We start from the raw sequence: 27,260 nt of genomic DNA on the forward strand, positions 1-27,260 counted from the left end.
TGACCCAGCTTTGTGCCCCCAGTTGACCCACCTGCTAGTCTGCAGGTGCAAGCCTGCACAGTAAGCTAGGCATATGGGGCAGGCCAAGAGAGCCCCATGTGCTAAGGGTCCTCTGTCAGAAGTCCTGGGCTAGAGGACACGGATGAAACTTCATGTACCTGATAATGCAACAAAAAACCCATTGTCTCTGCAGCATGGCAGTGCCTAGTTAATCTTAGCTCAGGTGAAAGGCACCGTACTTTAACAACTTGATAATTAAAAATTTAATATGTGAATTCCATCAGTCAAGGGAACACGGTAACTAAAATATTAAAACGCAGCCGCAGTGTCTCTATCACTGCATCCCTTTGCAGACTGCCACCTTCTTGCACACTCTGAGGCCTTCGTGTAGGTTACTCAACATTGGTCCAAAGTCCCAAGGTTAGACAGTGTGTGTGATGTGGGGGAACAGAAGATGCTGACTTGGAAGTCTACCAGGGGGAAGTCATGAAAAGGACAGCCTTTGAATTCCCATTCTGTGGCCCTCATGGCTGAAAACAGTGCTTGGGAGGAGAAAAAAAAAAAAATTCGAAGGGCTATATGCTTCGGGATTCATTTAAGTCATGGTGGAACAGTCTGAGGACGTGGCTGCTCATTGCCTTCTGTGGTTAATAAAGAGGTCACTTTATCATGGGCCCTTTGAATCTGCATTTAATGGCTTCTGCAGTTGGTTTTGATTTCTGACTTGGTGTGGCCACCATATTAAAAGAAGGAGACAGACCTGGTGGGCAGGAAAAGGCATCTTCATCCCGGGAGCACAGTCCAGATATTTTCCAGCTAGTTTCTGTGAGAGGCAGGCCAAGTGGCTGCAGTAAGAGCCAGCTGTGCATGTAAGAAGCTTCTTTCTGCTGGGCCCAGGCTGCTCCCCTTGAACTATTCCTTTTGTAGATTATACAGGGACTCTAGGGACATTCCCCTTTTAATGGAGACGATGTTTTGAAGGAGACTTAGGGATTGCATTTAAAAATGTTGGTATTTATTGATTTACTGTGTGTAAGATGCACATGGAACAGTGAGCACGTGGCAGCCAGGGATGGTCCCATCCTTCCACTTTGGGGTCCAGGGATTGAACTTAGATTGTCAGGGTCTATGGTAAACGCTTTAAAGCCACCGGACCATCCTGCTGCATCCCCCTCTCCCAATTTCATAAAAGTAAATATTTTAATAACAAAGAAGAAATCAACAAATACCCATTTCATCTAAGATAACGGAGGCCTTCAAGACTTGCTCCTTTTTCTTCTGAAGGCATTTAACATTGATAGGGGTGATTTGATTACTAAACTCTAGTGAAGGGTGCCGTGAATCTTATTTTCTTCCTTTTAATCCAATCCACTTGAATATTTGTGAAGAACCAATAGAGGCAAAGGCTTAATTTCACCAAGCCTTACAAGGATGAAGATTTAAGTCCCAACGGCACCTCCTCCTTATCACACATTGCATTCTAGCATCGTCCATGCAGTTCGGTTCATCGTCCACGCAGTTCTGTTCATGGAAATCCTATACTCAGGAAGGTAGGGCAGTGGAGAATCTTAATGCAGTCTCTGAGAAAGACAGAGGAATGTGGCAGTCCCATGTGGCTCTTCACATGGGAGACTCAGACGAGTGCTTTCAAAGACATACTAATTCCCCCTGTATCAAGCAGATAGCAGTGTCCTGGGATCTGATTGGGCCATGAAGAACGGGTGGCCCCTTAGCTGAGTAGGAAGGGTAAAGTGTTCCATACCTGACTCTGAAACTAAGAGAAGACATTGGGTGTTAGGGCTAGAAAAGCCCATCTTTGTTAATGAGCTCTTTAAGAAACCTTCCATGCTCACACACATATTTTGAAGCAGTTCTAATTTTAAATTGTTATTGGTGATTACTTTCCCCATCTTTATTAAATGGCTTATTGGCTCACTGCTCATGTGGTGGCTCATTAATTCTTCATTCATTCGTTTATCATTTAAGTTATGACTTTCAGTTCGGTAACTGTACTGGACAGGAGAATACAGAGGTGACTCTGAAGCCACACCATGTGTTAAAATGTTCCCAACAACACTGGGTATTTTGTTTTCTAGACAGATTCATGGCTTTGCCATCATGATATATGGTCTATTTTTTAAAAATTGAGCTATTTTAAGTATGCAGAAATAAACAAAAATAGAAGAGCCCTTTCAGATCCAAGACTTCTGCATGTTTTTTTTTCATTTAGATAATCTCTTAACTAAAATTATGATATAGAATGCATATCTTTGGCTAGTATCAACATTCACGAACTGTCCTCTGAGGGTCTTGAACCACCGTGGATGACTTTCTGCAACAGATGAACTCCTATTCTCCTGTCCCCTCTACAGCTTATGGTGTCTGGTGAATTTAGAAGTTTTTGCTTATTGAATAGATGTGGAATGATCAATTATATGTATAAATGATCAAATGTATGTATAAAGGTAGGCCAACCAACAGGAAAAAAGAAAAAAAGAGACTTTTTCCTCTCCTTCCCAGACTAGCTCTATGGTAGGGCATGTCTGAGTGTCTGGCTGAGTGGCCATTCTCATCAAATTCTCATAACTGTCCAGCCAGCCTGCTATGCATATGAGAAACAGGACACATTGTGCACCATTCTAAGGGGAGTGGTCCAAACTCACAGGACTTAGGAGGCAGATGGCAGGGGGACAGGTGGCAGGAGACAGTATCCCAAATTTCTAGTGAATTCATTGTGTTGGCTAAAGAACAGAGGGCCCTAGGTCTGCAGTCAAGCCGAGAAGCTGCCTGCTTCCCTCTGGGCATTGTTGTCCACCTCTATACAATGAGCTGTTGCATCAGATACCCCTTCATGTCCAGATTTGCTTTTCCCCATTCCAGCATTCTGTGTTTCTAAATGGCACCGTCCCTTGGTGCTTCAAAAGGTTTTGAACTATGAATACTTAGTTTATCTTGAGGACAGAGGAGGCCTGTGCAGAAACAACCACTCAGCAAGGAACAGTTAAACATGCTAAGAAAATCCACTTTGAAATTACAATCTGCAGGGGGGAGGGCCTGGGTCCTACCCCAATTTAATGTGCCAGACTTTGTCAACTCTCCATGGAATCCCTTACCTGTTGGGAGGAATGGATGGATGGAGGGCTGGAGGGGGGGTGCTGGTAAGGAGGGGTGGGAGGGAAAACTTTGGTTAGAATGTAAAGTGAAACTAAAAAATAAATTTAATAATAAGTAAATATCTAAAAGAAATAAGAGAAATTGCAATCCAAGTTAAATGTAGAACAATGCATGAAGATGATAGGAGATTAATAATGTACAGACCACAGGTGATTTTTTTTCCCGCATTGCTGTTTTTCAAATTTTCCTTAATAGCCATGTAGTAATATTCTTGAAATAAAATAATAAGCATATGCAAACAATTATAAGTTCATCTAGCAGGGAAAAAAAGGGAATAAGATTTACACAAAACATATGCTAGGGAAAGGAGAACACCTGTAGATGGAAATGGTTTGTAGCGATTTCTCAGATGAGCCCTCTAATCCTTCCCTTGGTGAAGGCTGGCATGTGATGTGTCTTTGTGTTGCTATTGGAAGACTCAGAGAGGACAGAGAGAGGGCTGGCTTCTTGGACAGAAGCAGTAGCAAAACCCAGAGCAGAGCAACCGAGTTTCTCGTACTAGGTTTAAAGGACAGACTGGGTAGAAAGAGGAAGAGCTGTAGAGATTTGTAACCATTAGGTCATGCACTTATCCCATTCCTGAGGTGTCTGAGGAATCCACCCTGTGTGCCAGGTAATAATGAGGGTGGGAGGGGCCGTAAACCCATCATACACTGATGACCAGAGGTGGAGATTTTTTCCCCCTAATTCTGGAGGAATAATTGGGTACAGACAGCTGATTAACATACTTCATGTGGGTATTTATCAGTGCCACCGGCTTCTCCCTGAAATCTGCTGCTCACATGGGGCAGCCCGTGTGTGCCCCTGAACTCCAGGCTTCTGTCCCCAGAACTGACTCTGCTCCCTTCGGCAGCCCTCTCCCTGTTTCATGAGGCAGCCCTTCAGATCTCTGAAGGCCATTCTCGTGACTATGCCTGGCATCTCTCCTCTTCCCCATCCTTTCTGGAGAGCCTGCAGAGGTGTTTTTATTCACAGAAGCCCTGGTGGGACTTGGTTGTATTTAGACTCACACTGAGATGGTCCAGATGTGCCTGTATAGGCAATATAAATTAATTCTCCAGAAAAAAAAAAGCAAGTAAGCAAGCAAAGAAACAAAAACCCTGGGGTAGGCATTTGCTGAGGTAAACCGGTTACTTTGGTATGGAAGATCAAAGAATGTGGAAACCTGCGAGGTCATTTTCACCAGGTAAGGGTAGTTGTTGAAGACGTGATGCCCACTTTCAGGACAAATCCTCAGCATGATGGGTCAGGACTGCCACTTGTTTAACCATGAGAAACTCAGAGTGACACTTGTAGTGGGCGTGCAGCCTTTTTGTAAGGACTTTGCAAAGGCAGAAGAAAATGTAATAAAAAATAAAAAACACACTGTTGCTTTTATGACAGTGTCCAGCCAGTGTCTGCAGCATAAGGTGGTGAATAACTTAGTGCTGTTCAGATGTGGGAGGGTATTATCATTCCAGACAAAGCTTACACTTACGTAAAGGTGTAGACTTTTTAGGAGAGCATCTTTGCATGGAATGCCCTTGCATTGTCTCTCTCCCTCCCCACACATGTATCTGTGTCAGAGTTCTTTTGGAGAAGCAGAGTTCAAATGACGTCCGGAGTGACTGAATCATGAGACAGTGACAAGAATATAGTCTTCCCACATCATAGCCACAGTGTGTGGTGACAGCTGCTGCTGAGGTTTGGTACCCCTTGGTATGCCTGGCAATGTGCTTTACCGGGTGACACCACTGACTTCAATGGCTTGGGAAGTGCCCTCATTAGCCTCAATCCACAGCATGAATGTTATCACAGCAGAGGCTCAGTCATGCCCTACTCCATACCTTGTTTCTATTCTGACTGAAACAGACTCCATATTCAACAATAAACAGAACAATGGGCTCATAGTAAGGGTCTTTTGTAAACAAACATGCATGCAAACTTCCTCAAATGAAGCTTTTCTTTCTTCTTCTTTTTTTTTTTAATGAAAGCTGTTAAGCCAGGACTTTATTAAGGATTCATTTCCACAGCCAAATATACCTATTATTTCCTATATCATTCACTATAAGAGATGGATGATGTGGTTGTATTAAATGTAGAGATCACCAGACTCCCAGAGGCAGGGTAACACAAATTTTAACTAGCAATGCCACTAAGGTCTCTCTCCAGACCTCAGTATTCCCATCTATAAAATGTGAGATGTGAGTGATAGACTCTAAGCATGAAGATTCCTTCAAGCTTTTCATAATCCATAATTCATGATGCCTAGCTTTAGGAGGAATAAGACGTCTTTTTTTTAAAGCTTATACAAAGCAATTTATTAACAGAAAATAATTTGAGAAGCCCTGTTCACAGATGGCGACCATGACGACCTCCCTTCCTTCGGGTGCTGTCAGAGGGGATGGGGGTGACATCCTCAATCCGTCCAATCTTCAACCCTGAACGAGCAAGAGCTCTGAGGGCTGACTGGACTCCAGGTCCAGGGGTCTTGGTCCTGTTGCCTCCTGTGGCTTGGAGTTTGATATGCAAGGCAGTGATGCCCAGCTCCTTGCATCTCTGGGTGACATCCTGGGCAGCCAACATAGCTGCATATGGAGAAGACTCATCTCTGTCAGCCTTTACCTTCATCCCACAAGTCACCCAACAGATGGTTTCCTTGCCAGAAAGATCAGTAACATGGACAAAGGTGTCATTGAAGGATGCAAAAATATGGCAGACACCAAATACATTCTCTCCTTCAGCCACTTGAGGCCCAAGGCTGATGACCTGTTCCTCCTTCTTTTCCTTCCCCTTTCGAGGTGCCATTTCTGAATGTAGTCTCCAGACTTCTCCACTGGAAAGAGCGGTGTCTTTGTTTTTTAATGAAAATCTAATGCCAGCCATTGCTTTGAATTTTATTTTGTATTCCCATTTTTTTTTCTTTAAGAACCTATGACTTAACTGCCCCACCACCCATCTATTTATGACATTTGACAACACACTTGTCTGGAATTACCCAAATCTCAGCTCCATTTGGGTGTGGCTGTTTGCCTCAAAGGGGAGGGTCCTCACTCTGCCTTATCTACAGCTGTGAATCAAAGTCAAGATGGTATGGTTTAGCTTTCCACCTTCTTCCACCGGAGACTTTCCAGTGCATTTCCAGCAGCTCCATTAATAGCCACGTCTGGAGGCAGGCTAGGATGGAGATCCTAGAAATAGGTGACAATTGTTTATTTCATTAGTTTCTGCTCAGTGTGCTGCTTCTCAGCAGAATGGTCTACCTGCCTCCTCACAACAGTTCAAACTTACTTCTTGTCAAGTGAATAGGAGACTAACACCCACCTTTCTCTTTTGCCTCTGAGTTATTTACCCAGCATGGGTAGAGACAGAATATGTTGGACCTGGGTAGTGTTGGGTGAACTTTGTCCTAGGGAGATATAAACAAATGTGGAAAAACCAAAGTATAATTCCACAGAAGTCCAGCTTGGAGAACTGATAACTCTGTTGGGTGTACTTACAGAGCAAAGCAACTATACCACAGCATTATCACCCCATTGTGGACGATGGCTTCCTCATAGTTTCAATTAACCTTCTACACACTACCTACTTTGCACCTCCTGAGACCATGATGCTATATTCATTTAGGGTGGAATCACATACAGCTGGCTGGGAGATGTAGGAGGGAGTGGCTGGAACCTTTATAGTGACGTTCCAATGACCTCCCCACCTATGTGAGAAAGCATGCACAGTTTATAGGCCAGATCTTGAAGGTCTCTTGCACGTTGTCACAGCTGATTTGATAAAGATGATGGCTACTATGCTCTTGTGGTTAGCTGTAGTAGGTAGTATCTCATGTGCAAATATTCTCAGTATGTGGCAAAAGGAAAAGGTTTGTGTTTCTAAGAGTTTGCTGTGCATCATTGCTGTGACTACCACCTTCTGAAACAGAAAACGCATGTCCTGTCTGACCCGCCTAGCCTGACCTGAAGCATCAACTGGAAGTGATCTGTTCTAAGCAGTCACAAGCTCTCTGGCAATTCATAATCTACTGCCACATGGCGTTTTTCCAGTTCTGATAAATATTTGGTTTTTTATTTTTTATCTTCCCTTATTATAAATTGTTTCTCCATTGAGGTTGTAAATTTTTTCAGGAGAGGGGCAAATATGAATAGATGTATTTATTGCTTGGCTCTTTCTTCTTTGGAGGATCCAAATCACAAGTTAAAATTGTTCTTTAACTTGGCAATGTAATGCATATTTCTAAATTTCTCTTCCTTTTATTTTGAATAGTTTCTAATTCTCAGATTGACTCATCTTTACTCTGAATGTCTTATCTGCATGTTTCTTCCAGACTATTTTCATTGCACATACTGTATATTTAGCTTGTTTGATTTAGGTCTTAAAAAAAGAAAACATCTCAATGTCTCTAAACTTTGGAAATGTAGAATATATTTCTTTCTGCTAATGCCAGTACCCTGTGTGTCACTTCTGGTTCCATTTGTCTGGCTGGCTTTTCCTCTTCCTTAGAGGGTCCTGTTTTCCAGGCTTTTCATGTCCAATAGTTTTTTATTGTAGGCCAGGGCATTGTGAATTTGATATCATTTGGTGCTGGATAGTTTGTACCCTTTTTCATATTCAGTATGCTCTGGGATGCAGTTAGGTTGCTCCAAAGTGATTTGATTCTTCTGAGTTTTGTGTTGTAAATCTTTGTTGCCCTGATTTCCCTGGACCATCAGCTCTGTGTACTCAACTCAGGAGATTTCCCGGGCTCTGTCTGTTTCCTGTCCTCTCCCATCCTCCTTCTTTCCACTTTGACAGGTGCTCTCTCTTACAGAACACACTTCATGGTTTTCCTCCTAGAGATCACTGTCCTTCTTTGATGGTTACTTTTGTCTTAACAATTTCCTGCTTCTCTTCCAGAGGTAGAAGCTATCTGTTTTACTCGACCTATTCGGAATTAGCCTCCATGCCCAGTGCTTGTACTCTGCCATTCTGGCTTCCACAAGGATGGATAAGGGGGTTTTTCTTTGGGCTTCCATCATGCCTGCATATTATAACCCAAGTTTTATTCTCTTTTTCTCTTGGGTTTTGTTCCCTTGAGGACAGGGAAAGGCTTTTGTCTCTGGGTTTCTAACACCTAGTGGGTTTGAAGTAACTATTTGTTGAATGAGTGAACAAATGAACACATCGGATTTTTAAATTGGCAGTAGTTGTAGTTCTTTTAAACAGAAAAGAGGTTATTTTATAATGTATACAATTGAAATTGCTCCACTTTCTAGGTAATGAACTGTTTTAATGGCTCAGGCATTTTTTTTTTTTTTTTGTAACATATTTATTTTTTGAAGTGTCTCCCTGGAAGTTTTGTTTTTTGTTTGTTTGTTTTGTTTTTTTTTTAAAGTCACTTAGATGGCATTTGAATTGGCATGTGGAAGGAAAGCAAGCAATTCAGAACTAAGAAGAACCGAATAGCATATTGTATACACAGTTGACATTGTCTGACTTTTGGGTAACTCACTTCATGGGATATTCACGCCTGAAAATATCTGAGGTGATTGTTCTTATCTCAAGTGCCTTTTCCATGTTGGATATACTTGGGTAACTAGTCTGCAAATAGCTATGTGCCTGTGCATTCTTATCAATTGCAGATAATTGACTGTGGATATGTACCACTGGGACCATAGCCAAAGGCAAGTTCATATATTTGGGTCTTAAAGGGCCAGTAACCTGAGCCTCTCAAGACCTTTGTTCCATTTACTCAGCCACCATAGGTGACTTTGACAATGGGCATGATGGAAAGCACTTGGAGTTGACTGTGTGTAGGCTCAGTGTTAGCAGGGATATAGAAATTGCAGACTCTTATCTTTCATGTTTCTTCTGGGAGCAGATGAAGTAATGCATAGTAGTTTCCCATTGTAGTTCTAGTTGCATAAGACCCTTCCCTCTCCTTGGTAGTTTATTCAAAAGGCAGGCATATGTCTCCAAAGTTAAATTATACTGAGTAGTTACCAGCCCATGGAGTTACTGTACCTGTATTTCCTATTTATTTTCTTCTCTCTAACAGTTTAATGTGTGCTTATTGCTTTTAAATAAAATTCTCATTTCTCCAGCATAATTTCCTTGACCTGACTCCCCCCACCCCCACATTGCTTGGTGATAATGTTATTAGAAATATCTCCATCCTCCTTGTCTTTTCTCCTTGGGATCAATGGCCAGGTCCTAGGAGGCTTCCATGAACAGATATACTCTATGTTAGTCAAGCAATTTTGATGCTTAGATGTGGATGAAGCCTCTTTGGGTTGCACACATGAAGACTGAGTGTATTTTGCATATTTTCCTAGAATAACAGTGATTCTGTGGCTAAGCCTAGATTAGACCCTGTTACTTTAAAGAGTCTGACTTTCTACTTCAAGAGTAAACTGTGTGGCCTTCTGAACTACTAGTTGAGTTTAACTTTGAAGTGTACTTTGTATTTAGATCTGATGACAGTGTGGATGTTCCTCTGTCTTGTTCCCTTGCTTATCAGGTACAGCTTCCTTGACCCCTGCTGCTTCAGAGACCCTGGCAGCAAGTCTCAGTGCTGTGCAGAATGCTAACCAAGATGCTTATTCTTCTTTGTCCTGTGATCTTGCACAATACATAATAGGTTTTGTTATCTTCCTCTCTATCAAGTACAATGCCTGCCCAAATAAAGACATGTATGCATATATGAACGCATGAGCAGGTCAATTTCTATATTTACCTATTTACCAGTTCCATTTGCTATTTACTATTCAAGAATCTCCAGGGTCCTGGTTTAAATGTGTAAGTGCTGTCATGAGATATGAAATGAGATAGCAGAGTGACAAATTAGTTTGTGTTAAGATAATCAAACATAGAGCCAGTCAAAAGGCTCAGTGGGTAGAGAATCTCAGGCTTGACAACTGGAGTTTGCCAACAAGGTGGCAGAATGGACTATGTGCCTGCATTCACACACACACACACACACACACACACAGGCACGCACGCACGCACACACACATGCAGACACATGCATGCACGTGGGCATACACTTAAAAGGGCCATCAACTGGAGGAGTTCTGAATGTGATTTCTTCTTCAGCTGCTCCTGGGCTCCCTGTAGCTACCCAACACAGCCGTATGATCATCCTGTGCCTTTTCTATCTGTCTGGGATTTTGAGTTGAGCGCTCTTGTGGAGAGCAGTTAACCCTCATACTCAGTGTTTTCTCACAGAGCAGATCTGTGAAGATGAAGATCCCATATCTGCTCATAGTGATGCTTCTATCTACCCCACAACCCTCATCCATCCTCCATCCCCAAGCAGACTCAGATTCTCTGTGATGTTTATCTTTGTTGGGACATACTCAGAGCAGACTGGTGTGTAAATGTCCTTAATGTTACAGAAGCCTCCTTGTCTTTTGCTAGGTGATGGCCTCAAGACCAATCACCCACCCATCCAGTGCTTGAGGCTTAACTTGTACTAACCATTTTTAGACATCTAATTGAATTTCTCTCTGATTCCCCGCAGACAGCTCAAGATCTAGACCTATTGCTCTCCTCCTGCCTTTCTTCCCTTCCCACATCTCGACTGTTGTCCACATGGTTTCTCTTTTTCAGAATGTGCCCCCCCCCAACTCCCTCACAAATTCCCAGGACTGTGTTCTTTGAAGTTCACCTTTAGGGAAAGTGTGGCAAGAAAAACAGGCTCCCAGATCATTCTACAAAGAATTTGATTTTTAGGTAAAATAATAAATTGTCATACATGTTGATTTCTTAGAACCATGCCTACCACAATATGTGGACAGTACCTACCTATAGCTATTACATTCTTTAAATCCTGTTAGCTATCCATTCAGCCCTTCTATCTCCTCTGCTGGGCTGCTCCTGCTCCAGTCTCAAGGATGCAGAAATGAGGATGGCATGGAGCTTGTAGACAGAAGCAAGGTTGTCTGTCCTCCACTTCACTGGAGAATGGTCTTGACAGGAGGCTGGCCTGACCCCACCAGACTCTCCTGGCCCCTATACCCTTACTCCTGTGTCTGTTCCTGGTCAGAGTGAGACAGGGGCAAGGGCAGGGGTGGAACTGAATCGTGACCTGGTCCCTTATCAATCAGTTCCCCGCGCCAGCCTCTTCCCCTTCAGGAGAGTAACAAGGACATAGCTGACTATAAACTCTGGCCCTGAGCTTGGCAAGTGTGGTTGTGTTAAAGTTGTAAGTTAGCCCCGTGGGGCATTCTGTATTGATAATACATGTTATTTTTTTCAGGTGAGGATACTGGGCAATAAAGTCCAGGAAGCTGGCCTATGTGAGCTTCAAAAACGGAGTCCTGGGAGTCTGTGGAGGAGTTGGGGGGACATTCTGATAATAGGAGCCATGTAGACAATGGTCAAGATGTAGGAAAGAGGAAAAGATACATGGAGAGCAGCAATATGGGAGCCAACCCCGTGTCCACTACGTAGCCCGTGCCACACTGCATGCTGCCGTGCCATCTCAAGCTCTGTCATGATTATAAACATGCTAAGATTCCTGGCATACAAGGCCAGAGTGGATAGTAACTGCTATTATTGGTCTAAAATTTAGGCTTTTTTCCCCTCAGCACAGTAACTTTGAGCACATTGCTTGAAACCTCATCAAAGCTGAGGGAGTCTACTGTTTCTAGGAGAGAATGCTTGGAGACCATCTTAAAAATGAAAGAAATAATAAAAATGTCAAGTAGAACCCATAGAAGCAAATTATTAAACAAGATTCTGTATTGGAAAATGGGGAAGGGGGAGGAATGGAAGCATTTTGGTTAGCTCATAGTGTTTTCATCAAAAGCAAGAAGCTGATGGATTGCTCTGTCCCATAGACATCTCCTGGCAGCTAAGGTGAGTCCATAGGATGCTCTCTCTCTCTCTCTCTCTCTCTCTCTCTCTCTCTCTCTCTCTCTCTCTCTCCCTCTCCCTCTCCCTCTCCCTCTCCCTCTCCCTCTCCCTTTCTCTCTCTCTCTCCCTGAGATAGGGTTTCTCTGTAGCATTGAGGCCTGTCTTGGAACTCCTTTGTAGACCAGGCTGGCCTCAAACTCACAGTGATCTGCCTGCCTTTGCCTCCCGAGTGCTGAGATTAAAGACGTGCACCACCACCACCACCACCACCACCGGGCAAACTGCACACTCTTAACCTGTAGAAGCTGGTTTGCACTTCTGACATACCTCCTTTCACTTTAATGGGAAGCTGACAGTGGTTTTCTGGATAGTGTTTAATAGAATCAAGTTTGCATGCCTCGAACATGGCCGAACCAGAAAACTAGAATTTCCCTGTTTAGAATGAAACACCACTCCAGGAAGAGCCTAGCTGTCTGGGAGGAGCCTGGAACTTTTGCACACAGCAGCCGCCATCCTTCTCCACCCTTTCCCCCATTTCAGCAGCAGAAGGCTGTTATTGGGAACATGCGATAAAACAAAGCTGTTCCCCAAGGCAGGGCTGCCAGAACTTTTATCTTTGTGGTTCTCTTGAATCTGGCGTGGGGGATAATTACAGCAAATGTAGATTGAAAGTAACAGTTTCCAGTCTGCTAATAGTCACTGTTTTGATTTTTCTCTCCTATGTTTTTATTTGTTTCTGTCCCCTTTTGTGTATACTGCGCAATATGCGTGACAGAGTAATGTGTCTCAATAAGGGCCAGGAAGTCATTTTTGGATGCTGTATAGGCCAAGAACACTCTGCAGTCCCACCTAATTACCCTGCAAGACAAGTCCAGCATGTTGAAATACTTGTGCTCAGGGAGAAACCAGAATGCCCTCCCCTTCCCATATTCCTTCCCAGCAGCTTGCTGGAAGATCCGTTTTACTTGAGTTCTTTCTGTGATTGCCTGCTGTTAGACCTGGGAAATATGGGATTGGAGGGGTTCTTTAAGATCACAGCACTTATCAATAAAGTGGGACGCCACCAGGATGTAGAGGAAGTGTTCCAAACACTTTAGGAAATCTGGAAAGATTAAGTATTTGTTCTAGTTAGCTGGCATATCAGTTTTCCCATTCGTTCTGTGATACCAGAAATTTAGGATTTATCTAATGTATTTTCTAAGGTTTATCAAAATGAAGAAATAGAAATGGTATAATCTATAAAGAATGAATACTAATGCAATTTTGATCTGATTTAAACAATAATTAATGTGTATCATTCCGGTCTCTCTTTACCCATCATGCTCTCTCTTCTCCCTTATTTCAGGATTTTTATTCCTGTGACATTTCAACAAAGTTTGTTTTATTGCAGGCAGGATACACGAAGAGTCTCTCTCCTTCGTCTGATCTGTCTGCCAAATCTCTTGACTTCATAGCTCCCATAACCTAGCTGATCTCCCTGTGGCTGCGGGGGAGGCATGACTTTGAAAGTAGAATTTTGAGTAAAGAAATCTGGAGGTTAGGGAAGGGTGACCAAGCTCCATGGCTCCTGGTCAGTTTCAATGCGCAGCCACACTCTGTCTTCCCTTAAAGCCCTTGAAATACCCATCTTTCCTTTCTTAGTGTGTATTGTGTCTCTTGGTGTGGGTGGTTTTTGCCAGTTAACTCATATAAGCTTGTGGCCTCTCTGTGTCTTGGTGCCATCCAGTTGTATCATGGGGCTATCAGGTATTTTCTGAACTGCTTAGAGTTATAGTGAGGAGTAAGAAACCATATGCAGAGAAACCTTTTAAGAATGATTAAGTATAGTACAGGCATAAAGTGACATAAAAATCATCAGTGCTTTTATTAGTCAATTCTATTTTTGTGACCCCCATAAAATTTGATTCCTTGCAGCTCTGGCAAGGATAGGGTCTTGCCTAGCTGACTTTTTTTTTTTTTTTTTTTTTTTTTTTGAAAAGCTGAGTACTTGCCAGTGGCCTACAGAAGTCAAGGAAGCAGAAAGGTGGGAGCTCAGGTTTCCCCACCCACTCCAGCAAACTCCCAGGTGATCTGCCCAGCTTCACTGTTTGTGCCAGCTCCTTGGGAATTAAGGCCACACTCTCCTGTCTTAGGTCAAAATGGTACTCCAGCAGAAGGCTCTTTGTTTCTTTCAGTCCCATTTGCTGGAGTTGTCTGTGTGCCTCTATGGGCTATGCTAGCATGACGCGGGTGAAGATAGGAGGAGCAAGGCTCTGGTGAGTGGGCCAGCAGTGTAGGAGAAAGGAAGGAGAAGAGGAAACAGACATTCTTGCCTCTGCAATTCGATAAACAAGATGTCTCTGGGAAAGTCATGCTCATCTGTGGGTTTAGGTTTCCCAGGTGTGCAGTGCGAGTCTAGGCAAGATGTTTGGAATGACCTCCAACACTGAGGTCTCTTTTTAACTTGCCCATCTGTTTGTCTATGATAACCCAAAGCTGTGTGCCCGACAGCCTTCGCAGTGCGAATGAAAGAAGGTTATGAATCTGGCTGCATATTTTGAATATTTTAGTTTTAATTTGTGTGTGCATATGCATGTACAGGTCCCCATGGAGTCCCGCGTAAGCCATCAAATTCCCAAAAGTAAAGTTGTTTAAAGGTGGTTGTGAGCTATCTGATGTGGGTACTGGGAACCAAATTCCAGTCTTCTGTAAGAACAGCAAGGACTTTTACCTACCAAGGCATCTGTCTAGCTCCTGGTGGTTTATTTTCAACAATCATCATTTGTGGCCAAGCTCATAGGCTAATTGTATTACCTAGCATTCAACATTAGCATTGTCTTGTTTTATCTCATCTTGGAATAGTGGACCATAGATAGTGATACTTACTCAGCTAACCAATAGCTGACCTTGCAAAAAAAGGCAGAAGAAAACATCTGATGGTGATTTAATCCACAACACAGGTATATGTGCTACTACTACTACTGATGTCTGTAGTAGAGTGGTACTTTATTGATAGGGACCTTTATAATCAAGTCTTCTTTCTTTTATCATAAGTAGTATATGCTAGGTTCTAAGTGTTCATTCTCCCCTCCCCCCCTTTCTCACACACACACCACACACTTGTAGTGATTTGAATAGGAATGGCTCCTATAGGCTCATATATTTATATGCTTGGACATTAGAGAATGGCACTACTTGTTGGAGGAAGTGTGTCACTGGAGGTGGGATTCAGGTTTAAAATCCTCAAGCCTGGTCCAAAGTCACTCTCTCTTCCATTTGCTTGTGGATCCAGATGTAGAGCTCTTAGGTCTCCAGCACTATGTCTGCCTCCATGCCACTATACTTCTTGCCATGATGACAGTAACAGACTAAACCTCTGAAACTGTAAGAGCATCCCCAATTAAACATGATCCTTTATAATAGTTGCTATGGTAATGGTGTTTCTTCATAACAATAGAAACTCTAACTAAAACAATACATATACATATAACTAATTTAATCGGTATATTTTAGAGTAGGTGTCTGTTATGAGGTTATAAAGTAAGAAAGACAGATAAACCCTCTTATTCACAACCCTAACCCTAGTCCCATCCTTAACTGTGAGGAGTCCTATGCACAAGAGTCATCATCTGAATTCCATGTTCAGAGGACTCATAGACCCAGGGAACTATGTTAATATTGAACTCTTGTGCCCAGTGTGGTACCAGTGTGGGAATGGCAGGGCCCTGAAAACTTCTACCATGTCTTTAGGACTGTCCCTGCTCTGCCCCCAGCAGGAACCTCCGTGGTCATCCCACACCTGGATGAGAATGCATGATCAGACGAGCTCATAAGAATCAGGTGTCCCCCATGCTCTCTGACTCATTTAGCTTATTGGACAATGCCTTCTTTATCCTTTGGGGATTTCTGACTCTTCAAGTCACCTTTTTCTTTGACTCTTTGGAGCCTCAAAGTTTTTCTTTTGTTTTAATGCATCCTTGCTGACTTTTATAAGCTTTGCTCAGCGCACCTATGAATTAATTTCCCTATTTAATGTTGAGGAATAAATTGTCTTGTTTGGATATCTTTTCAAATGTTTTACCATATATAATGGAATGTTAAAACTACAACACACACACACACACACTCACACACAGCTACAGATCTGAGAAAGTGGGTACACAGACAAAAATAGTTTTATTATACTCTTGGTCCAAATGAATAACTAGCATGCCTCTATTCTAATCTGGAAAATTTTACCCCCTGATGCCTATACATAATAATGAAGTGGTACACATGCATGTGAGCATGCATGTAAGTATGTATGTGTGTGCTCCTGCATGCATGCATGCATTGTGTGTGTATGTGTTTGCAGTGTGTGGGATTAAAACAAGGTCCCTGTCTATGCTAGGCAAGTTTTCTGCTACTGATCTATGGCAAAACCCTGCTAACAAGCTTGTAATGTTGTTTCTTGTGAGCTCTTATACTGTGGCTATGCATTGCCTATGAGGTCAGGCTTGGGTTCAAATTGCAGCTGTGTTACTGACAAGTTGGGTGACTCTGGGCAAGTTTATTTCATCTCTTACAGTCCCTTTCCCTCTCAGAGGAGAAAGCAATAATTATATATTACTCAGAGAGCCGTGGGGAGTGAAACCAGGCATGTTTATATATTTAACACCAGCCTTTTATAGAATAAGTACTTGATAAGCGATGCTGTTGTTACTGATTTTTATCATCATTAAATTAGCATCTGTAATGTGGGAGACACAGCGCTTGCCACATAGTAGGTACCACACGGGTACACTTTACTGGATTTGATAGCACATGTTCCTCTGTGAGCGAATCAGGTCGCCAACAGTAGCTTTTTATTTATTCCACGGACAGGGAGGGAAGTGCTGAGTGTCCCAAATGGAGACTCTGCCTTGAAGCCCGCTGTCCTCACAGCAAGGCATCTCACAAGCTTACACTGTAGTGGTCAGAGCAAGGCAAACAACCTTAGATCTGTGCTAAGGAGAACCCCCCCCCCCCACTTCCCCAGCTGAAAATTTTACTTTTCTCCCTTGAAGGAGAATGAGGAGAGTAGGGGGGCAGAAAGGTTACTTTCAAGAACTGCCACATGTCACCAGAATGCCCCCCGGCATCAGTGCTGTTTGGCTGTCTTCTCTTTGCCCAGGAGAAGCCAAAATGTTAAATTGGTGCAGCTTACAAGATCTGACAGAGAAATTCTTCACGTCTGGCCTGGATGTCTAAGTAAATTTGGTATACTCCTTGCGGTCTGGGGCAAGCGCTGGAAGCTATTAGAAATCCGAACAAAACCCTCCATTCAAAGACTGCTCGTTTCCTGCTGGGGTAATCCAAGTATCAAACATAAGAAACATGGGTGAGGAGAGTGTGGCTGCCCAGTGCAAAACCCACCAAGGTGTCTGCGAAGCCATCGCCCCAGATGACTTCGAATGTTACTCCCACTTGATCATCTTGAATAAGTAAGTGGTTTCCTTTGAAAATGAGAGCCATGCTTTCCCTCCATGAAGGGCAGTGGGGGGAACTGCCTGCATCTTGTCAGTCAAGTTTAGGAGCCGGCAGCTTTCTGCTTCCCTTGAAGTTCCAGAACCCTTAGTTTGGGGTTTTGCTTTCATTAGTTATGGTGCAGGGTCTACTGCCTTGGACCGGGCAGCTCAGTGGCTGGTAAAGCCTTTATTAAGAAGGTTTTTGTGGAGGTGCTCTGGCTTATCTAAGGGAATATCAGAGTTTGCCTGTAAACTGCTTCCTTTTTGTACAGGAATTTATTTTCTGTGAAATTCCAGGTGTTCTTTTATATGGGCTTGAAAGGAATAGATTTGATAGTCAGGTTGGATTTCCCCAACCCTAAGAAGAATATTCTCCCCCTCGGATTAATTGAGGTTGAAATCAGATAATCTAGGTAAGTCCACTGGGTGCCTACGCCTGTGCTGTTACTTTAATTTTAGCTCTGCTGCGCTGTGTTGGGAAGCTGTTCAGTTCCTGCCCCTTCACTGCTTGGGAACTTTTTTTTTTCCTCAGGACAGTCTCAGTCCCACCACACAGCACTTCTGGACGAAGAGACAAAGCCTTATTCATTGCAGCGTGCACAGTACCTCGCCGGACACACAGCCAAGGCTTTTTCAAAGTGAACGAATGAAAGGGGCATTTTTATAAGACTTGAGTGACAGGCCAGGTGGTGTCACAGAGCAAAGGGGCTGAGCAGGCTCTTCCTGGGCTTCTTCTGAGGTGCCCAGCCTCTTCATCTCTGCCTTCTTTTCTCAAAGGTGATGGGTGTAGGAATTCCTCTCCTCCTTCTTCATGGAGGAATTCAGCTACAGAATTAAATAGGCTCAGCCAATTCCTTCCCACATATTGTCTGTATGAGATGTGAAGTACGTGGAGAGATAGTATCAAACCAACCCATTTTGGTGACATTTAAGGAGTTGTAGTTGTACACAATAGCAGCAGCTCACTTGTCAGTAGATGGCAAGTCTGGGTTTTATCAGGAGTAGCATGGTGGTTCTTTGTCAGCCCCCCCTCCCCCGTCCCCCAGTTGTGCTGACCTCTCAAGAGAAAATATTCCCCATCTAATAAAAGTCAGAGCAGATTTATGGACTTGCTCCTGGCCACTTGTCCTTTATGCTTTAACAGAAAAATAAATCTAGAAGAAGAATCGTGGTTACCCTTGGACCACATAGATGGGGGCAGGGCCCGGTGTTCCAACGTCTCTGGGCTTAGCTCCTTCCCAGTTGCAGCTGGTGGGGGATATTGAGGCTTGCAGCCTGTCATCAGTGGCCAAAAGGGTCATAGTCAGCCTGCAGGGCCTCACCCTGGCTCCCAGGTAGGGCTGAGTCTCCCTGACCAGTCCTGTGGATCTGAGTGAGGACTCTCAGTAGTTAAATTTTTTTTTGTGTCCAATGCTATGACAGTTGCCTTTCTATTAGTGTCCCCAAGTTTTCTGTCGTCATACCCTTTGTTTCAACAAAGATGTGTTAAAATATTGACTCTGTCTCCTGTTCATTTTGTATTTCAACGACTGAAAACGGGTCCTAACTGAGTATGTGGCACAGGCCTCAGTGTACTCCTCAAGGATCTTGTCAACTTAGAAAGAGAAATGGGGCCAGATCCTAGGATTTGGTGGGATGGCCTGAGCAAGGAGCTTTGAGTCTTGGATTCAAATTCAGCCTTTGCAATAGATTCGCTCATTTGGATCTGGGCAAGTTCCTTAATCTTTTGAAATCTTTGAAGAGCAAATAACATGTGCATTCCCAGGAAGGTCCCCTGAGGATTTGACATAAGCAGTAGGAAGAGCCTAGGCAAGAGGTAATGCTGAAACCTGCACAGGGCCTGCACCGGTCCCAGCTAGACGGAGCCCACTGTTTTCCTGGGACTTGAGGGGGTAGTGGATGTGAGCTCCCATCCACAACCAAGAAGCTATTTCCAATTGACAACTGCTGGCAAAGGCAAAATTGATTTTCTTCAATGGAGTCTCACTGGATACAGAAACCACACTTAGGAGCCAAAGGCAGGCCCTATGCACAGTAATAGATGGTCAACACAAAACAAACTCAATGGTATTTTTGGAGTTTTTTTTCCCCCCTTAGTGCTCTCCTCCTTCTCCTCTTCCTCTTCCTCCTCCTCCTCTTCTCTCTTTGTTGTGTGTGTGTTTCTCATGCTTTTTCTTTGTTTTTGTTTTGTCTTGTTTTATTCTGGTTTGTTTTTTTAACAAGCTGGTGTGTTTTCTGAGTAGAGAAAAGGTGTGGAGTTGAAAGGGTGGGGCAGTGGGGGAAGATCTGGAAGGAGATGAGGTAATTATGTGAAATTATTGAATGATTCTTTTCAATTAAAAAAAGAGTTGATGCAAAGAAGTGGTAAGTCCCATTGTTTTGTTTAATAGGTGAAGTAGATAAATCCCTATTCAGGCTCTGAAGAGGTGTGTACCCCTGGGCCATCTGTACAGGAGAGAGGACACTGAGCTTTTCATAGGGATATGAGTCTGAACTGAGTGCAGGAAAATGCATGGGGTTTGGGATGAGTGAGAATAAACACGAACCTGCAGTTGAAACATGTATTTTACACTCTTTTCTTTGTTTTCGGTAAACAAATACTCTCAACCAGTTTAGTAGAGTCTCAGCATGAACCGGAGCATGAACATTTCTGTATTTTTTTTTTTTTTTTTTTTTGTTTTCTTCTGCTGTCTTCTGAAACCCTCTCAGTTAGAATGTATGAAGTGATGCCGGAGCCTGTGCATTAGTGTGGATGTCCTTGCAGTTCTTGGTATGAGTAGAGGGGTTTTAGAGGCTCTATCAGATTTGATGCTCTTGGTGGTACCTCAGAATGGCTAGGATAAGGGTGCCCATGTGTATGACAAGCTCTTTATACTGTTGGTAGCTTTGAGGATCATTCATTGGCCGTAACTTACCATGATGCAAAATTTATAATTTGTAAAGAACACCATTGCTGGGTGAACCCGAATACACTGTCATCAGCCTGTGGTGTTACATGCTGGCCTTCAGTTCCTCTGAAGTTGCCTGCCTTTGGCTTCTGTTCCTGGACTTTCCATGTGCCTGACTTCCATGCCAGGCTGCCATGCTCTTGATGTAATGTGTACCTTACTATCTCTTGTGAGACTAGTTAGGAAGGAGTGTGTATCCAATTTGGTCAGGTCCAACAGATCAGGGAGGCTCTTCCTGCAACCAAGTGGTGGTGGCACATGTCTGTAATCCCAGGACTTGGGAGGCAAAGGCAGCACATCTCTGAGTTTGAGGCTAGCCTGGTCTACAAAATGAGTTTCAGGACAGCCAGGGCTACACAGAGAAACAAACAAACAAAAACAAAAACAAAACAAAACAAAAAAAAAAAAAAAGAGAGACAGTTCCCACAATTCCAATGAACACTGCTCATTCCGTTTTGTGCTTTTGGAGTTAGAATCTGTTTACTTTCCCCATAGAACTTAACCGTGTGGTGTTGGGGTTTTGGGCATCTCATGTTGTAGTGACTTACCTGGTCTTTCTTTGAGTTTGGGATTATTATTCTAGATCTATTGTTCTAGATCTATTGTTAGGCTTTTGGTAGAGGAGTGCACACTACAAGGCTTACATTAGACGCATAGAAAATGGCCAAATGCGATCTTGCAACAGGGCAGTGTGCCTTTTCAGATGGCGAGGACACTAACTGATTCCAGCCAGGCATCCCCATTCATACTTTCTGAGTGGCTAATGCTTAGCTGACATGTTATAAAGCTAATTTGTTTATAGTTGTGTCACATAATTATATACTCCGTATATAGTATGCTTTGAAATCATTATTTATTGCATAAATATTACCACAGAAACTGAACTCAAATCACAAGGAAGAATGTGTGTGGGTTAGCCACCTTGGCAAATGTGTCACAGAAATAGTAAGCTCTCGGTTTATCACCATTTGCACAAATGTCTTTCGGGCTCATCAGTGGGGCCTGTACACTGTGTATACAGAAGTCCTTTCGTATGTGCTCTTGGTTTTCTAGTCTCTTCACATCACCACCAAACACACCATATTGGCCATATGTGCTACAAACATCAATCACACAGATATTTAGAGAATCCGCAGTTCAAACTTGGACTCTGAAGAAGAGGCCCCACCTTTTTCGTTATTTAGGTTCATTCTTTGCTCTTTGGAGTGAGAGTAGGAATTAAGGATAGCATCATCCCAGGGCACTAGGTACTTTGGTTTAGAAATTTAGCAGCTTTGTCTGTCAGAGTGAAACAGACTTCTTGGTAGTTTACATTCAAAGACAAAGAACTGGATGGCAATAGTTAGAGGCTCTGAGATATGCAGGAGTAAGTTTAACTCTATCAGAGAAAGCTGGGGTGTGTGCAAATGTAAACCGCCTAGTGCCTTAGCTTATTCTGGAATGTTTTTACTCGGGTTGAGCGCATCTGAAGCTGTGTGTCTTGTCTTAATCTGTGTGTCTTGTCTTGGAGGATAAGATAAGTAGTGATACATCTCAGGTTGACAGGGGTGGGGTTCTGGGCAGTAAGATGATAACTTAATAGTTTCCAAAATTTTCCAAAATGGGCACAGTGCACCTGACATTTTCTGATACCAAAAGAAGCTGGCAATGGAGCTGGGAATATGAAGCAGTCTTTGAAGTCAGACAGTGGGGATTCAAGTCTTCACTCTGGCACTAGTTTGGTAGCCTTGGGGCAAATTATTTAATGTTTATGAATCTATGAGGAAGATAATTGTAGCACCTACCTCACATGGTTATGGTGAAGATTAAACTGTATGATATAAATAAAACTCATAGCACAATGCCTGGTATGAGCAATAGGCACCCAATGAATGTACGGTGTTAATGAATGTACTGTGTTATTGTTGTTTCCTGCTTCACGTTATAATTTTATTGCTTTCCAAACTGGATGAAGGTAGTATTGGGCCCACATACTATTTTTAGAAGTTCAAAACCTAAGAGAAGTAAACAGTTCTGGTCATTATAATAAGCAAGTAGTAGATGATGTCCTTGAAACATGGTATCCACAGAGGAAGACTATAAAAGGGGCCTTTGGTTTTAAAAACTGTGATACTTCAGCCGAGGAAGTTAGCCATTTCTTTGGTGAAACTTGTGAACTTCTAGTGATAATGGGCATCACTTGGGACGTGTTATGGGAAGAGGACTGGATTGCTTGCTATGAGTGATCGTTGCCCCCACAGAGCTCCAGGAGTCCACGCTCTGGAGCCCCAGTCACTCAGTTGTGTTTACTGGATTGTGCAGCATGCTCTCCCTGCCAAGTGCCTTGGAAGCCGTGAGAAAAACCTGGAAGCAGTGAGAAAACTTCTAGGCAAATGGGAACCGGTTTCCCTGCCCAACTTTGGTAGAGCATTTGCTCTAGGCGACCAGGCAGACTCCACTTCTAGAGACATTGTTTTCACACTACTCCCCCTCCCACTTTTAAATATAATTTAAACGGACATGGCTTGAGTTTTAACATCCTATCAAGGTCTCTGCAGAATTGGCATTGTGTCCATTTTCCCCATGCTCATCCTCATTGGAGATTGACAGCTAAATGCCAGAGTGGAAGCTGGTTGGAATGGAAATCGTCCAGGAAATGATTAGGGAGCTTGCAGCTTTCTGAACCTGGGTACAGGGTGGATGAAGTCATTATTATTTTAACGAAACTTGTTTTAGCTGGGGTCTCTTAACCATTTGTTTTCTAGTTTTAATATTGAGTCTTTAATTTACCCTAATGATATGCTGCCAAGATTGAACAACACTCTTATTCTGGGTTAGCCAACATATAAGATCTAACCTGAACTGTGGCCCCACCAGTGCTGGATATTAAGCCTGGTTAGGGAATTAGAAGCAAACTAAGTGTCTTTTCAACAGACACTGTTAACATGTGCATCTCTAAAGAATTTCTGGCAAAGCTGCTTCACCTGGTATACAAGGGTGGCCTGTGATAGGTCCTATCCATAAACAGTATCCTTCCTAGTAAACTTGTGGACTTCTATGTCTGCTGTGCAAACTGTATACATCGTTTTTTTGATAGTCATCTGGTATATCATCCATTGTGAGAATTATCTCTTAAACCTGGGAAGCAAGCAAGGCATAGTGGGAAAGATTAGTGTGGGTAACATAGATATAGGTCAAAATCTTGGGCCAGTAAGGAGCCCTTTAGCCTCCTTTTTCTTTGGTCCTCTATAACATAAGGTGGTGGTGTAAAGAGGCAATTGGTAGGCAGAGGATTAATAGAGATGGCATCATTAGCTAATGGCATGCCTGGCATATAGTTGTTCATTAAAGATGTGCATACCACCCAATTGAATTCCTCCCAGTTTTCTTCAAGGCCACCCAGCCTTTCTTGGCCTTCACATCCATTATCAGTTATGTGTGTGTTCTGGAAGGCAATCTGATTTTATCATTGTCTCAAAAGGAGGCAAGCCTACTGCCAAAGGATGTCGCTATCTTCCTGTAGGATACAGGGAGGTACAAATGGTTTTGGGTCGTGGTGCTAATGGTCTTTGTTAATCGTGATCTTTAAAAAAAATCATACAATAGTAAGAATGTATTGTGCTTTTACTATCTCTGTTTTTCTCCAAACCTAGAAAAAGACAGTATGTGATTGTGGCTAGGGCTAAAAGTGTCTCTGTCTTAGAGTGCATGTTAAACGTCAAGTTTGGTGGTGTCCTTAGGAGCCTTCCTTCTTGATTCTTGGACAAATCTCTCACTGGGACTTGGGCTTGCTGACTAGATCAGGATGGCCTACCAGCAAGTCCCAGACATTCTGTTGTCTCTGCCTCCTTAGAGCTGGGTTTACAAGTGTGTACCATCACGCCTGGATTTTTGTGTAGGCTCTGGGGACTAAACTCAGGTCCTCATGTTAGTAGTAAGGACTTCACTGGCTTAGCCATCTTTCCATCCCTTCCAATTCATTCTGTTCTTGAAAACAAAGTGAAAGGGACTGGCCAACATGTGTATTGCAGTGATAATGCCTAGAAAGGATTAATAAGCATTGCCTGGGACCCAGCTCTGACAAGGCAGCCTCCTTTTGGTGGACAAATTCCAATCTAAGAGTGAGCCATGCAAATATTCTAGCCCCATTGATGCAACAAAAGAAAACGTCATGCCCCAAATCCTCAGAACTGGTTCAAGGAAAGAAAAGAACTCTTACTAGAAAATACATTCCCTTACACATAAGGGATGCTTGAAGTTGAATAAAATTCTTTTATTATGTCTTTTTCTAAGTAACATATTGTCCAAGAAAAAAAATGAAAAAAGAAAATCCTAAAGCAACCACAAAAATACCACACACATGCTTAGAGTAACAGTGAAGCTTTGTATACATTTTGATTTTAATGAAGAATGCTGTGTTTGCTGCCGGAGAGATGGGCCGGTGGTACGAGTGTGTAACATTCTTGTAGAGGATCCGAGTTCAGGTCCCAGAATCCATGTCAGGTGGCTCACAATGCCTCAGGGGATTCAACATCCTCTTTTGGCCTACATACACATGTACATACCCAACACACAGGCGCATACATGCACATAAGTAAATAATAAGTAAGTATGTTTTTAAAAGTGTCTGTACTCCTGGGAGGCATTGTCAAACTCAGAAGCATTGTGATAGTTCTCCTGGATCTTCCCACTTGGAAGTGCTCCTATTCTGGAATGTGTTTATAGATCTTGACCTTGGATGCTTCTCCTGACTCAGAAATTGGAAAGCATTTTGCTAGAGGAGCCAGGACAGAGTGTGGGCTGCTGCCATGGTTTGGACCAGCGCTGACATGTGAGGAATCATCCCAGTCTTTGCAGAGCCCTGGTGCTGAAGGCTTAGCTTCTTTGTTTGTGGTGAAGTAGAAACAATGGGCAGGGCTCTCTCCAAGAGCAAGGTGATTGCTCAGTAGATATCTTCACAAATTCAGCAATGGAAGAGGAACTGGTGGGGAAGGAAATGGGGGTGAGAAGCTACACCTCCCTCCATATAATTACTCTCATTGAAGAACTCACTTCTCTTGTTTTGTCTCATTTACAGTGTGGTTTGTCTCCTTATTGTTCAAACTTGTTAAATTCTTGTTGTAAACTCCCCTTGGAAGCTTTTCCTTCTTTTTAGTGTCTGATTCTTTTGGCCTCCCAGTGATGATGCAGGGCTGTACATGGACTGATGGCATCAAGGGCAGTGGCCTCAGAGGGCAGGAAGAGGGGCCTCAGGGTTTCCCAGGTCACATCCCTACAATTCTACCAGAAGCAGGAGTAGTTTCTGCTGCCCGCACTTCTCACTTCTGTCAGATGAGTGAGCATAACTCTCCCACTTGTAAAATGCAAGAGATTGGAAGCCTGGGAACTTAAGTTCCCTGCATGTGGTACATGGTGGTCTCTTAGTAGTAATGACGTAAGCAACTGGATGCCAGTGAGGATGCTTCCCAGGACCACTCTCCTCTTAGTGTGCTTAAAACTCTCTTGACAGTTTTGGAAACACGACAACTACACATCCAGCACACAGCCCTGCTTAGTTCACAATCTTAGAACGTTGTTTGGACATGTCCTCTTCTTCTTGTGTGCTGAATGAGTTCCAGTGTGTCGCCACTTTTCATAAAATGCTGTGGAAACATTTGAACAGCATGTCCCAGACACTGTCTGATGAGCCTCGTGGGCAGGTGACATTTTCTTATGGCCCAGGCACAGCTACTGTCCTACTGCTGGGAAGGGGCATTTCTAGGATTTCTGGGGGGGGGGCAGCATGCTTCAACAGGTAGATAGTAGAGTGACAGTTAGGAGGACACACCTAAGTCAGCTGCCTCCCTTTTGAATGTAGTTGCCACTCTGTAAATGCTTGGCCCTAGGCGGGCTTTAGAACCTCTATGTACTTCAGTACAGTCATCTGTTAAACTGAGTATGTCAATGCCAAGTTTTACTGACCTCCCTACAAAAAGCACTCATGTTTTATTGTCTAGAGCACAACTGACTTTTCCATCGAGGCTTTGCAATCCGATAGGACTCGGTTTAAATCTTCACTCTGTCTGTTCCTATGTGGTTACCTCACCTTTTCTTTCTTTCTTTCTTTTTTTTCCACAGAGCTTCTATTACCTCATCTGCAGAACGTGTGTAAAAACAAACATCCACCTCAGTGTTGGTCCCTCCCTAAGTAAGATTCCTGAAGACAGTAGATGTAGTCTGTACTTCTTATGCCTGTAATGGATGTTGCCCACAGTTGTTCTTGAATTTATATTTTCTTGTAAAACTCTGCCTGGTGTGCCGTGTAGATAACCACCTCTTAATTTTGAGGGTAAATATTTAAATTTCAGGGTCTTTAGCTTACAGTGGAAGAATGATGTTCTTGTATGTTATTTCAAACTATGTGCTTATAAGTAAGCGACGGTCATACTTTCGCCTGGCTATTTGGAAGGATGTAGTCTTTGCCACTGGGCACTTTACTTGCACTTTAGAATAAATTAGCCCACACGACCCCTCCTCTCCTTAGTAATTGCTGGCAAACATTCCTGAGGAATATTTAGGCTGGTGTCCACTAGTGTTTCAAATGGTTTGTGGGTTGAGTATGTAATCAGGTGAGTGGCAAAGGTTACAGCCAATATTCTTGGGATTCCGGTGTTCATTTTTCTTGTGTCCATAAAGCTTTGAGTGAGAGACTTGAGACTACTTTTAAAAAATGGCTTACAGTTATTAATGTTTTCAAATCCTGGTTGGCTTTTAAAGGTAGGTTAAACTGCTAAAGTGAATATAAATTAAAACCAGTTAAACAGAGAAGTTCCTACCCCATTCTGTCTTTGGTGTGCCTAGAATTCCATACATTTTATGGGTTTTGAAACCC

At 43.0% G+C, this 27,260-nt stretch overlaps 2 protein-coding genes across 2 annotated transcripts in view; one reads left to right on the forward strand and one right to left on the reverse strand.

The window, feature by feature from the left end:
• The window catches only part of Ror1 (receptor tyrosine kinase like orphan receptor 1), a 350,790-nt gene that overhangs the window by 65,509 nt on the left and 258,021 nt on the right, over positions 1 to 27,260 (forward strand). The gene's annotated exons all lie outside the window — the stretch shown is intronic.
• On the reverse strand, positions 5,460 to 5,993 carry LOC127224976 (40S ribosomal protein S14-like). Its single transcript, XM_051188232.1, has one exon. It carries the CDS (start codon positions 5,959 to 5,961, stop codon positions 5,506 to 5,508), a length of 456 nt encoding a protein of 151 aa, XP_051044189.1. The 5' UTR covers positions 5,962 to 5,993; the 3' UTR covers positions 5,460 to 5,505.

The sequence above is a fragment of the Phodopus roborovskii genome, unplaced genomic scaffold, assembly GCF_943737965.1.
Source record: "Phodopus roborovskii unplaced genomic scaffold, PHOROB, whole genome shotgun sequence".
NCBI classification, from domain to species: Eukaryota; Metazoa; Chordata; class Mammalia; order Rodentia; family Cricetidae; genus Phodopus; species Phodopus roborovskii.